General features: G+C 30.7%; 1 protein-coding gene across 3 annotated transcripts in view; it reads left to right on the top strand.

The window, feature by feature from the left end:
* LOC140059480 (E3 ubiquitin-protein ligase PDZRN3-like) overlaps positions 1-14,599 on the top strand; it is a 160,880-nt gene that overhangs the window by 90,697 nt on the left and 55,584 nt on the right. Inside the window, exon 1 of one of the 3 annotated variants that reach the window (XM_072105410.1) lies at positions 8,596-8,971. The exons of the other annotated variants lie outside the window; for them this stretch is intronic. Coding sequence (XP_071961511.1) covers positions 8,942-8,971 — 30 coding nt within the window. The 5' untranslated portion in view covers positions 8,596-8,941. Of the gene's footprint in view, positions 1-8,595; positions 8,972-14,599 lie in introns of those variants that run through there. 3 annotated transcript variants of the gene reach the window in all.

Consider the following 14,599-nt stretch of genomic DNA (forward strand, 5'->3'; position numbering starts at 1 on the left):
GGGGGGGGGAGACTGCATGGCAACAGAAGAGATACCGAGATTTACAAAAGTATCTCAAACAAAATAAAAGCAGAATTTGTGGTAGACTTAATAACGCCAAAGTTATCGGCAAACGCCGTCGTCTTCTTTGCATAAATCTAGTCAATGCCCATTCTACATTTCTAGATTGTTTGTGTGATGTAAATTCGTTGCCACTTCTGATCATTAGATTTAAAATAGAAAACAATGCTAAGACGTTTTGAGAAACCATCATTGTTTTGTTTTTGTCATGTAACCTCACTACACTAGACTCTAGGTCAATCCATACTTCCGTCTCACAAAATGCATTTTGGGTAATGAAAGCCAACTTTTTTACAGCCCACCCACGAAGTATGTGCAGCGGAAACGGTGCACGAATTTCATATACGGTATATATACGGTATATTTATACGGTATATTTATACGGTATATTTGGGATTGGCAGCAGAAACAGGGCCAAAGGAATGAATAAATCACATTCATTTCCACGACTGTAAACATGACCATAACTTTCCATATAATTTTCTTATTTGGAAAAATACTTGATTAAAAGAGCATTACAAATGTAGGTCACAATTTCATGGTATTCATCAGAATTCTAGTATTGCATTTTTAGTTATTATTGCATTAATTTATATATTAAAAAGTTCCATGTCTATTGTGTGGTATGAAGTGTATACTAATAATTACAGTCATTTCTTTAGATATATGTATTTATTTATTATGTATGTTTCTTTTGTTATGTTTTCAGGTATTATAAAGAAGCCCATCAACACAATCTTTTGTGTGTAAAATTTGATTAATTTTCTCATCAAATATTATATCTAGTATTTTGGATTAGTTGTCAACATTTTCTTTATGCTTCTAATTAACATTCATGCTTTTATTAATGTTTAAAAGTTCATTATGATCATTTTTTGCGTGATATTAAGCGCAATTACTTATAATTTAATAACTTTGCTCGTGATTATATATTTGGATTCAGACAATTCCTTTGTGGTCACAAACAATTTAGAGATCATTAGTTGTTCAAAAGTAGGGAAGAGTTATATTTATCAACGTAAAAGAGAAGTTATTAGCTTTATTTGAAGGCCGAAGGTCTCCCAACTATAAAACTAATTAAGATAATTAAAAGATGAAAGGAGAAGGTTTTGCCAAGTAGGCCTACTATAGAAACAGATGAGTCTTGTTGAATTGGTAGTTTAGATGCAGATATTTCACTGATTTGAAACTAAAGTTACTACAAACTAAGTTTTGGCTAAAAGTCTGTCTACACTATGTAACTAATTTGACAAAAAAATTAATTAATATGGTAGTGATAATCCAAGTATGGTAGTGACATGACATCATGTTCATATGGGCACATCATATTTTTTTTTCACATAAAGTTTGATAGTGTAAACAGAGCTTTAGAATATGTGTGATGCCATTGAAATAAACAGTGTGTATGATTAATTAAACTTACTGATTTGATTACCCAGAATATGTTTGCTAAATAATTGCAAAAACGGTTCAAAGACTGAACTTTTTTTTAAAACGTCATCATTAACAGGGCTGGAAGTCCTAAAATATAATATAATATATACAAGCAAAAATAAACAGATAACAAGATAACATTTAGATATTACTGACATTAGACAAAACTTTGTGACGGAAACAAGCAAGCAAATCAAAAAAATATCAACAGATCCATCAACTTTACATAGTGAGTGGTATAACTTAGGCAAACGATTAACAAAACCACTTTTTTAAGTAATATTTACCCTCCCTCTTGATATAGAAAATATAGCAGGATTATGCAATTGATATTGTGGAACAGAAATAGGAAAGTACACTTCAAAATTACCATGAAAAATTGAGTTCATAGCCTTGAAACTGCAGTAATTGCAGTAGGATAATTTGTACACGAGTGAGTTTAGAGAAAACTGTGTAGAATGGGATAACTAGATGTAAATGCACATTGTGAATCAGTATAGATATTCTCTAAATTTTGAGAGATAAAAAAACAAACTATTTTTGTTGTTTTTATTTTTAAATTTCAGTTTTTTGCAGCTGTCTTGACATGAAACATATTACGAAAGGCGGAACATGTCACATTAGATAATTCATTATTTACCGCTTCTTTTATCAATTACATCAGATAATAATAGGTTCGGTTGAAAAAAACATCTGCAAAATTGTAGGAACAAGAGATGAGAATTGGGTGAATTGATGATCTGGTATTTTGTCTTCCTTTTTATTGTCTCGTAACTTTTAAGCAATACGATCTATGTTCACCTTTAAGATATTTATTGTAGGAGGAAGAAATTGCTGGAAGGGATCTATCTATCATGAAAATATAGATATAATAATAATAGATAGTGAATCATCCTTTTCAGCCCAAAATGTAGCCTACATTTTAGATTTTTCTCTCTTCAAGATATAAAGTATTCGACAGAATTTATGTTTTCCTTTATATATAGTATGTCGGTTAAATTGCATTTGGTTCTTTTTTTCATAATGTTGTTAATTTTCATAATCATTGTAAACTTTATTTATCCGTCATAAAAAATAATAGAAATGTGTTTTGAATCTGTTATAATTAAAACAATTAGTAATAGCATTTATTGAATTGAACCTAACTTTTTTATTCATTTGTTTAAATAGTTCTTATGATCGTTTACCATTACAATTGCCTACATACTATTCTCCTTAACATAATTTCAACATATAAACAACATTTGTTAGTTTTTAATTTTCTCAGTGAATTAACTATAAATTTTAGTAATAACATTGATTAAAGTAATAAAAGCTAAAAAGTATTACAACTGATTATATTGCTGTATTCTTCATTTAGTTTACTCAATTATCATTGGTCATTATAGTAACCATGGAAATAAATGTTATTGGTAAAGCACTTAAAATTATTGATTTTGAATGTTTAATATAGGAGCATTTGTGGCGTCTTTTTTAAATATAGGTCATATACTATCTGCACTTTTGAATCGATTGCTTATAATAAGTTGGTATTGCACTTTTTACATTTGTTGATCTTGCTCATAAAGCATTTTTTTAGGTACATATGGATATTGTTGCCTTAAAACAAATTAATGGGAATATAGCTAGAGAAAACTAGAGAAAAGCTAATGTACTTTTACACATCAGTGTATCTTCGATCCAGCAATGTACCATGATTGGTACATTGCTGGATGAAAGGCTAGCATGTTTTGTTCTAGCCTAAAAATAAACTAGAGAAAAGCTAAAGTACTTTTACCACATATATTACTAGGCAAGTTTAATTTAGATATAATTATCTTGGATCATAGGATGGTCAGCCATGATTGATACATTGCTGGATGAAAGGCTTAGCAAATTAAAGACATTTGTTTGGGACCCTCTTCCTCCACATATTGATAATAATTGTCAGGTCTGTCCATTGCCTTAGCATGTTACTTCCAGACATCTGAATCTCTGATACTAGTTTGCCTAAACATTAACATTTATTTGGGATCCTAGGTCCTCCACACATTGATACTGCCTGTTGCTTCCAGACATCTTAATGTCTTATACACGTATCCACAATGAAAATGAATGAGTAAAATTTTTTTCATTCATTATTTCTTTTATATAAACATTTTTTATGATATTCTGAGCACACTTGTGTCTTCTTGTTTGCCTTCATCTATTCTCATCCTCCTACTTTTTTATCGTCTTCTCTGTTGTTCTATTTCAAAGTTTATTTTTAACTATTTCATTATTTTCTGTTTCTCAAGATTTTGCTTTGCTCTTATATCATTAACTGTTTTTATTATCATTGAGCAAAATAAACTTTAATTTGACTGATTAGTAGTGAAGTTACAAGGAATTTGCTTGGGACCGCATCCATCTCTGTCTATTTTCTTCTTGTCATATAATATTTACTCAACATCAATATATGATTGATATTGGAAGCTTGCAGCAGGCCATGTGACATTCTTAATTACTGTGTATACAGCTTACGATTAATTACATTAATTTGAGTGCTTTCAAAGATTAATTTTCAAGACTTTAAAGTAGGTAACAATTAATTATACAGTTGACCTATTTTACAGGTCACTTGACCTTAGAATGGGTCATATGATGACATCATTGGGTTATAGCTCCATCTATCATTAGAAGTGAAACTAGAAACTTGATCTATTCTTTTAATTGTGTAATTAAAGGCATTTTAAAGATGTCCCCTAAAATCCTGAAAAATAAATTTTTGTTAAATTTTGCGGTTTTAATGAAGTTGTTTACTTCCATAGGAAAAAAAACAAAAAATTATGATTTCACAAAATAAACAGGTAAAAACCTGTTATCTGAGACAATTTAACTATTTTTTGCTTTGAATTACAGTGTTTTGAGAAATTTTGAGACAATATATCTTTAAGTGTAACCAGGTAAAAATGATTTTTTTTTCTATGCATGTTTGATAAATCCGATTCCAGGAATCTTACCTCATGAAAATGTTACGACATTGATAATGAACTTCTGTGAATCAAACATTCAGTTACTGTACGAGTAAATACTGTTTATATAACATGCAATAGCGATATTACCTGCCAATACAAACTCTCCTGGTTCTCATTTTAGTTTAGCTCTATCGTAATATTCAAACAAGCCATATTTGGTTTTAAATGATCATAATATACTCATATAAACTAAGATAAATACAATGTTCTTATGTTTATAAGCCGGCGATCTTAGAGCTGGTTGTTGACGCTCAATCTGATCATGAATCTTAATGAATTCTTTAAGTCGAAAACTCGCTGTCGAGCAAATTATTCAAATCGTTGCGGTTGTAGAGTGGATGTTGAGCGGTAACTTCAATGAGTCTTGCATCAAAAACCCAGAGTACTATATGACTCATATCGGCTTATATTAGTTGTCAATAACGCTTACTAATGTCAAAATGAAGCATTTATTAAGGATATTATCCACATATTGTGGACATACTTATTTTTTTCATGTTTAGTAATGTTAGATCTGCCTACAAAAATGGTATGTGGGCTTGATTTTTTTATTGTTTAGTACGGTAGGTAATTAGTAACATTGGTATGTCAGTGAAGTAGGCCTATAGGCTATATTAAATATAATAGGGATGTCTCTTAAAGTAGTAGTTATATATAAAGGAACATTTTGCTGTGTCTCAAAGGAGTCTGTTCAATAATTGATTCCACTTACATTGTGGTTTTAACATTTGATAAAATGTTGCATATTAAAAAAAATTAAATACTATAAAAATTTTAATAAATGCATGGTTTTCTTGTGTTAAAAAATTCTTAATGTTTCTCGAATGTTGTATTTTTGTGTAACTTAAAAAGATGATATTTTTTTCAAAATATCTTAAATTTCATTAATCAAATATAAATTGTTACAATATCACAATTTAGGATCAGGTTTGTTGATAGTAGGTTCCACATTAAGAAAATAAAATGTATCCTAGAGGGAAAAAAAATTAAAATAATTATTACTAATCGACTACTTGTAATTTAATTCATAGGTTTGAATTCTAACAATAGGTAATTTGTTGAAACTCTTGTACACATTTCAATTTGACTACATACAAATGTATTTATATATAAATTAAGACATTGCTGGGTAAAAAGTATTATATCATATACAGAAAAAATTTGAAACGAAAAAAATAAAACGATACAAAATGATTTAAAATGACTTTATATTTTTATAAATTATTAAAAGCTTGTTTCGTCTATGCATTATCCAACTTATGTAAAGACTACATCATTTTATGTAAAGACATTACATACATTTATGTAAAGACATTACATAAATTATGTATGTCCTTATTTGATTCAACATTTGTGTGAAGGCTTTGATAATTAATTAGGTTGATAAAGTCATAAAGTAGCAAGACATTAGTAATGGTTGTAAAAGTTTATTGTTTATTAAATAATATCATTTTTATATGTCTGTAATATAGATAGAAACCACATTTCCCGCAAGGATCTGGTTTTTTATTATTATTTTTTTTTTCAATTTCTAAATTTTTACTTTATAGTTCTAGTTTGTTACCTACTGAACAAGCCTATAAATAAATTCAAATTTCACTAATGAGTTTTATGAAAAAAATTATTAACCAAATATTAAAAAAACCTGTAAAAAACATTTTCCTTTTCTTTCTATAAGAACTATTAAACATTCTTGCCCAAAGCTGATGTGAATAATATATATTTTTAGAAACATAATATTTTTCAAACTCATTTATGGTTTTTATTTTCCTATGACATTCACATCTTGCCCTGTTTCCTTACATCATAATATCGTCAGTACCGGTGTATATGAAAATACTAAAGTAGGTCGACTAAACGACTTACGAATGGCCGAATCAAACCTTTTATGAGGTTTTAATCCTGGTTTATGTCGCAAACGCCAATATGGAAAGTATAGCGTAGTAGATAAATCAAACAGTTGAATCCTATTTCTGTTACTTTATCTCTCTGTTTTTTGTATTGAATGCAATGCTATTTGCCCCGAGGCTAGTATTATAGTAGTTTATAATGAACATGAATATACGACAACTGCGTACATTCAATCTTATGTTTAGAATTGTAATATACATGCATGCCAGGTAAGTTCATATTATCCATATAATTAAGGATCATTTATTTCTTCAGTTCGACGTCAAGATTATTATTATCTTTACATTTTTTCTTAAAATAATAAATATATATAATTTAAAGGTTTTATAAGCAACCGATAATCTCCAGATTAAGTATTTAAATGTTAGAATTTAACATATTCAGTTGAGAGGAACGTTGGTAAGCAACCATAACGGTATTCAACTTCTGTCCATTAAATGTTTGGTATTCAGTCTGTAAAACATCCATTGACCCAAATATAGTTTTGACAGTTGAAATATTTTAATTTGATTGATGATTTTTTAATTACATTTTCATTTATTTGAAATGTACTCACAATTTAAAACAAAATAAGTTATCATCATTACCTTCTGTGAACATGGATAATACAAAAATGATTTATATAAAATTACATTAATATTGAATCTAATTATATTTTAAATACTGATTACAGCAAAACCAGTATTATTCTCATTATATATTTATGATTTTAGTTTCTGTCTACACTATCAAACTTTATGTGCCCATATATGGACATGATGATGTTATATCACTGTACTATATTTGAACATATCACTACCATATTTGGGCACATCACATTAGAAATCACATTAAACATTTTTCTATCAACAATTAAAAATATTAAATAATCCATTTCATCTCAATCTCTTTAATCTTTTTCATCTTAGTGATTAAACCTTCCATATACTTTAAATATAAATATATATTCACTTTCATAATGTATTGACTTGGCAATACATACATTTTGAATATCATTATGAAACCCTTTGACTTAGAATAATAAATTTGTGTCATTTGTAAAGATACAAATACGAAACGATATAACTCAACAAGACAGGGGTAAAACAGTATCGAATGTACAGTTAATTTAATTAACTTAACAGAAATATTTTCTTACCTGAATAATGTTTGGAATATTTTCTGCTGGTTTATTTCTATGTCCTTATTTGTACAGTTTTATTTGTTGTTTCTCTTCGAAATTTGCATTTAAATTAATGATGGGGTTAATCAAATTTACAATATTTATTTGGTACTAGAAACTGGTAGGTTTGTTTATAGTTAGTTTGAAACAAATGTATTTAGAATTAAATTGATTTGTTTTGTTATGTTTGTAAGACAATAACCAAATTGTAGAGATGTAAGATTTTGGTACTTTGTAGTTTAATGTTCATTGACTGAGAAGAAAGTATTGTATTTTAGTCATCTGTTTTTTGTTTATTCAGTTTACAGTACAGTAGACAAAGGTAGCTAGTGTTGAAATGGACGAACAATAATAGTTGTATAAGCAGAGATCAATATGTTTAGCCAACAATGTTTGTCCTGCCCTGCAGACCTGTTTATTTCTTTGAAGTCCTGCGCCAGTTGCTTCCTGCTAATAGTACAGTTTGACCCCAGCCTAGAGTTCATGTCTTTTGTTTACGTTTACGCTATATCTTAAGCACTGTGTTGTTGTTATTGTCTTTGGTGTGATTAGGACATATTTTGTAGTCTATTTGTAAGCAGGTGTCTAAATTTTGAACCATGTTGCAAAAGAGCTAGCCGTCTTAGGTTAATTGTTTGAAAGGGGATAACATTGGCGCGTGGGTCGGCTCTATCCAAGGGTAATCAGCCTAACAGTTTGTTTGTTACTACTTCTAATTCTAAGATTATTTGGCTATTGTTTCACTCCCTTCAGTTCAATCCAGTCGGCTGTGTTTGTAGTTCAAAGGAGAGGCTAATTAGGGGCCTACACATCTGGAACATTAGTCCCACAATAGGTGTTATGCTAAACCAATAGATTACCTTTATAATAATGTCTCATTCACTATTGTTAACACCTGGCAATAATGGAGCAGTCCAAAAGAAATCCTCACTTTTGATTGGCTGAATGGCTTGAAGCCAAGTTGACTGATTTTGCATAACTCCCATGGTGCTTGTGTGAGTGTGACTATACTGTCTGGTGACCAATTTAAACCCATTCATAGTATACTAGTGATTGGTAAAGACTGTTGTATCGACTCTTATACTATTTTAACCACTTGTTATGATAGATTCAACATGAACATTTTGTCACTCTGTCATTGAGTAACTTTTTGCTGCAGGCCACAAAGGAAATGATTGGGTTATCACATTTGTTGTAAACATCCCATGAACTTCTCATGGTCAATTGCAAACGACAAAATCATATTTGTACAAATTAATGATTTTTAATCACAAGATTTGCTGCAGTGTGTGTATCTAATCCTATTGAATATTTGCTTAATCTAAAAGACGGATTTTTTTTTATATACAAGAAGAAATTAACAAGATCTCGATTCAAAATGGATGGTATGGATTTTATTATTCTAAATGTAAGTATAAAGCAAACAAGCTTATTTTTCTGTGATGATCTTCCTCCAAGATTTAGGACCATGATAATGATAATACTATAGTGGTATTCTAACAGCTTCGGTTATAGAGAGTTAAATTGAATGGAGCTCGAATGTTAAAGATAGCAGGAAAACGGATGTTTAATTGGCTGTAGTCAATGATCTGTGAGTTGAGATAAACTCAGTGTAAATTAATTTATTTTAATGTAGCACAATTGTTTCACTCTTCATTTGCTTATAACATGAATGAATTCCTTTTAGTGAATAAGATTGTCTCTATATTTAGCATATAGTGATATATTAATCAATAAAATGGAATACTCTACTGTGTACATATAAGTAGCGTTGATCCTAAATAAATAATATGGAGTCGTATATATATAACTATACAGTTTTATTGGTATAATAAATTGTTCTGGAGTTAGATTAGAATTAAAAAGGTATAACTAGGTTTGTTTTCTTACCAAACTGGCTGTTTTGTCATTTTTAACTTGCCTGGTGATTTCAACCATATTATTCGGTCTTTACACAGGCAGCTTACACGTTATTGATCTGCCTTGCCAATAATATGTAGGCAAACTTGTATTGTGTTATGTACACCATATACACATCCAATAGGCTAGTTTTATTAGCATCAGTTAATATATGACAGCAAAATGTTGTTTATATATAAGAGAATACGGGCTATTTTTTCTATATTTTGACAGTTACATGTCACACAACAGCCATGTTCATCTGGGACTTACAACTATCGTTACTGTCAAACCTATTATGGATGTTTTTACATATTTCTACATGTACACAATGCTATTTAAAAAAAAATGATATTAAAGTTAAAAACAATGTCACATGTGCTACTGTTTTTAGGATCTTACCTAAGAAACTGTACACATTATAAGAGAATACTGGTTATTTTTTCTATATTTTGACAGTTACATGTCACACAACAGCCATGTTCATCTGGGACTTACAACTATCGTTACTGTCAAACCTAATGGATGTTTTTGCATATTTCTACATGTACACAATGCCTGATTATTTTTTTTATGACAGGCAATCAGCCTAGCCATAATTTCTTTTTGTTATGATTATTAATATTTCACCAAGAATATTGCTTCCTTTTTAGATTATATTCCAATATATTTTTACTATGAGAGTAGTTTTGCTTGACGTTTGGTTTTAATGGTTGCCATTATTTATAGTCTTTCGATTAATGTAAATTTTTCTAATGTTGCATAAGCTTATCAATTAAATCCATCTGCTGAGCATGACCAAGTGGTTTCCAAACCACTGATAATGATTATTATAGATTTTTATTAATATTTTTCATTGCATAGAATATTGAAGTTGATCCATATTTATTTAGTCTGTGGTTGTATAGGCTGATTCTAGTGTATTGGCTATCATCATTGTAAAAAAACAACCAAATTTTGGCATAAATAAGTCCATGCTACAATTATTAACGTTACATTAATTAATTGCATATTATATGATTCTTTTCCATAAAGAGTCAATGTAGCTTCAACTTGCACTTTGTTAGGACCACATCCCCTTTATAAGGATTATACTATATTTCACAAAATGAAAACTAACAAACATATTTATGTTATTAGATGGACTATTGAATAGAATCCGATTTACGTATGTTGAAGCAAAATAACGAAAAACAACAAACTCAAAACAGTATCTTTGCGTACTTAGGAATCAATTACCACAAATGTCAAGTTTATGTATACATTAACCAGTGTTTACGATATTAAATTATATTAAATTCTGTTTACAACATAATGAATTAGCAATCGTAAGCCATTAATACAGAAATATATATACTAGTCTTTGTTTGACCTTTCACCTTTAATGTCAACATTAGCTGTCATAATCCCTCGGGTAAATATATGCCAATCATCCGCCAGAGTATAAAGCAAACAGTTTTGAGAAACCAGGTTTCCATGGCACCCGTTTACACGTGACCCAAGAGACCAATTCATCTCTTACATAACACAATACATTGCATAATTGATATTTTGCATAAATTAAAATTGTCCTTAAGCACTTAACAAGGACATATAAAAAGAATTTGAATGTTTTTCGTTTGTGCGTTATGGATCATTTTCTCATCTGCTATTAGTCAACCGCACAGCACACGCTCGTTATTTACTTATACGAGGATTTACGGTTACGACGTAATTGGTTATGAAATTTCATAAGATGGTGGAATGAGCATTCTTATGAGACTTGCACAGGATAATGATGTCGTGATGTACTTGAAATTACTTCACATAAGTATCGTTGTCATCGTTTTGCCTCAATCAACGTCACAGCAACAAACAAGCTTATTATCTTCAAATATATATAGTTTTTAATATAATGTTTGTTTTTTATTTGGTCATTTTGGTTTTTGATTGGTTTCACTCCTTAAATAGCTTTTTCTTTCTGTCTTATTTGTTTTCTATTTTATTTTAAATTTGTAATGTCAATTAAAAAAACTTTTTGAAAATGAGATTAATTTCAATAGAACCCTTATTAATTGAACACCTTCAAGACCCAACAAAGTGTCCCCTGAATAGGGGTTGGCTGTAGTGTTAAAACATATATTTCCCATGTTTTTTTTTGTTTTTCCCCTTAATAGGGTTCTTCCAAAGGTGAAGTTCTATCTTAAGTTTACTTTATTTTTCTTTAATACAAACATTCCTGTTTTCTAGCTGGTCCAATGATTCCACTAGTACATGGAACGTTTTAGTAGACTTAGACCCCATTTACACTTACGATTTAGGCCGGCCCTGGGTCGGCCCTGGGTCGGCAATTGATAAGTGTAAATACTCCAAAAAGTTAGGCCGGCCCTGGGCCGGACGCAGATCTGGGCCACCTCTCCAGGTAGGTTCAGGAGCGGCTTTTACGTTTGGGCCGGCTTACGCAGTGAACCGTGAACAACGTTTGACCTTTTTATGAGGTTGTTGTTATGACGATCCGACATTCTCAGTACATACCGTACCTTCCTCCTTTCCGGGCGACAATTTGTTTTCTTCATTATATAGTTAAATTTATTTTCAGACATCTTCTTTCAATAAAGTATTCCTCCGCTTGTTTCGCATATACATAAAATATAGCCATATTATATATAAAACAGTGGGGTTCATTTTGTTTTTAATGGGACAAAAAACAACAATACAGTATAAATATAAAACGGTCGGTTCGCGCGGAGAGTTGAATTGACGATCGAGAGAGAAAAATGTAAACAAACTGTACTTCGTATCCCAGCATGCAATGGTACTTCCGATAAAATTATTTACGACCAGTAATCTGCGTCGCTAGTGTAAACGCTCTGGGGCCGGCCTAAAAGGTAAATATTTGCAACCGGCCCAGGACCGGCCCTGGACCCAAACGTAAGTGTAAATGGGGTCTTAGTTTCCTTTCAATAATTTGCTCAATTGTTTTTATTTTGGTTGCACCACTAACGACAGTGTGTGCCACTGATAAAAAAGTGATGACCAATAAATAAATAAATAAATATTCCTTTTAATACTGTACACTTGTAATAGGAATGTGGGTGGTGGTTTATTGAAGGCAGAAAACTTATAAATAGCTTTCAATCTGGGTGGAAGACTTCGAAGGTGGGTGTTGGTTCCGCCCATTTCCTCCCACCACAATTAAATCCATGTGGTAGTAGTACAGCCATGGAGAAATCAGTTAGGACAGCTTACAACTATCTAATCAATTTGATTGTCAATTGTTATTTTTCTTATAGATTTCCATATCTTGTATCCTTCCTGTAACACAATAGAAATGTTAGAGCTTGTTATTTTGCTGGTACTCTGAACACATGTGCATACCAGGAATCAGAGCTCACGTTCTCATTGTTTGGTCATACCTCAACGGTTAGCTAATTTACACCCTCCTAGTCCATTTAACAAAGATAAAAAACAATCTAGCAAGACATTGCCCTCCGATGAGCAAGATACATGTTTTACCAGCCCACAAAAGGTGTTTATTTGATTTGTGTATCGTCAATCGATTTAGAAAGTCAGAATGGAATACCAAGCCCAGAATAGTTGATAAATTAAGTGGTGTTTTTTGTGTTTGTTCGGCTGGAAGATTGAAGGACAGTGGGTGATTGTGATAGAGGACAAGAGAAAAACCAACATTTAAGGAAGCTTGGTGATATTTAAAAGTGCATTAGGTTGAAACTATTTATACCGGCTTCCTTATTCCCTTCTAAAGTGCATTCAAAACCAACTGAAACCAAAGAGGTTATAATCACTTGCTTGTCCTTTTCTGATCTATTTAGTGCATCTTGCTATTCACATCTCAAATAACTTTAATACCAAAACAATTTTTTTTAAATATGATAGAAGAAAAAAGTAAATTTTTGAAGAAATTTACTGGTTCCTTCAACGTTTTTACTGTTAATATGCTGTTTGACTTGCATTTTACTTTCATAAATTGTTGTGAGGTGGTTTCCCGAATGATCGTAAAATCAAAACGGTACTGGGTATGACCAACTAGCGTTATTGTCACCGGCTAGTCATCCATTCATAGAAGTACTAATGTAGTAGCCTACCTGTACGGTGACCATAGAATGTGACCCGAGGCATGACTAACTACGACTTTTAGATGATAGAAAGTTGAGAAAAAATGTTACGAGTAGTTGTACGACATGAAGATGTTTATGAAATTAAGTCAATAATACTAAGTATCGTAGATTTTAGGCGATCTTGTCAAAGGTCAAGCGCCATATAGCCTGCCACGTTTCGATATTCAATCGTTTTTACTGTTAATGCATTTTACTTTCATAAATTTGCAGATTAAATAAAGTATAGAAACATAGAAATTCTGTGAAAACCTAAGAGAAAACCCAACATTTAAGGAAGCTTGGTGATATTTAGACTTACATTTTACTTTTCATAAATTTGCAGTAAAACGTAAAAGAAAAATCAATTTATTTATAACATTATAATCTTAAGAAAGAACCTTACAAATCTGTCCATGTCCTTCGAAGCTACTGGCATCAGTCTTATCACTTCTTTTAGTAAAATGTGAAAAATCACCTAGGCTGATTACTTTCCTTAAACTTGTTCAAAGAATAAACTTTATTAGAGATACTAATAGATACATTTTCTGTGAACTAAGTTAATTTAATCTTTGAATTAACCTTTGTCGTGCTTTGCAAATCAAACCAGTTCAGTACTGTGTCCTTCAAACTACTGGCGTCAGTTTTTGCATCTTCAAGATCTTTAGTAAAATTTGACAAATTACCTTTTCTTTCTTAGAGTATATTTTTCATTTAGATGTAAGGCTGAATATGGACAAAAGCCAGTATTTCATTAAAACGTCCTTCAAGAAAATGGCTAACTATGGTTAAATTAACTGTATGGATCAAACTATATTATACTTCTATTAGTGCTTGAATGTTCATTAATTTTCTGTACAATATCTGACGAATTTCCTCGTTAAGTTGAACTGAAAACCAACATTGATTAATTTCTAACAGAAGTAGCGGAGGCCAGCTTTGCAACAAGTTGAATAGTTCTGTTTCCCCTGATCAATCTTAAACGACAATTTATATGATTATTCACCTCGATGTTATTACTTACCTAGCTGTTATTATTTTCA

Source organism: Antedon mediterranea, chromosome 9, assembly GCF_964355755.1.
Source record: "Antedon mediterranea chromosome 9, ecAntMedi1.1, whole genome shotgun sequence".
Lineage (NCBI taxonomy): Eukaryota > Metazoa > Echinodermata > Crinoidea > Comatulida > Antedonidae > Antedon > Antedon mediterranea.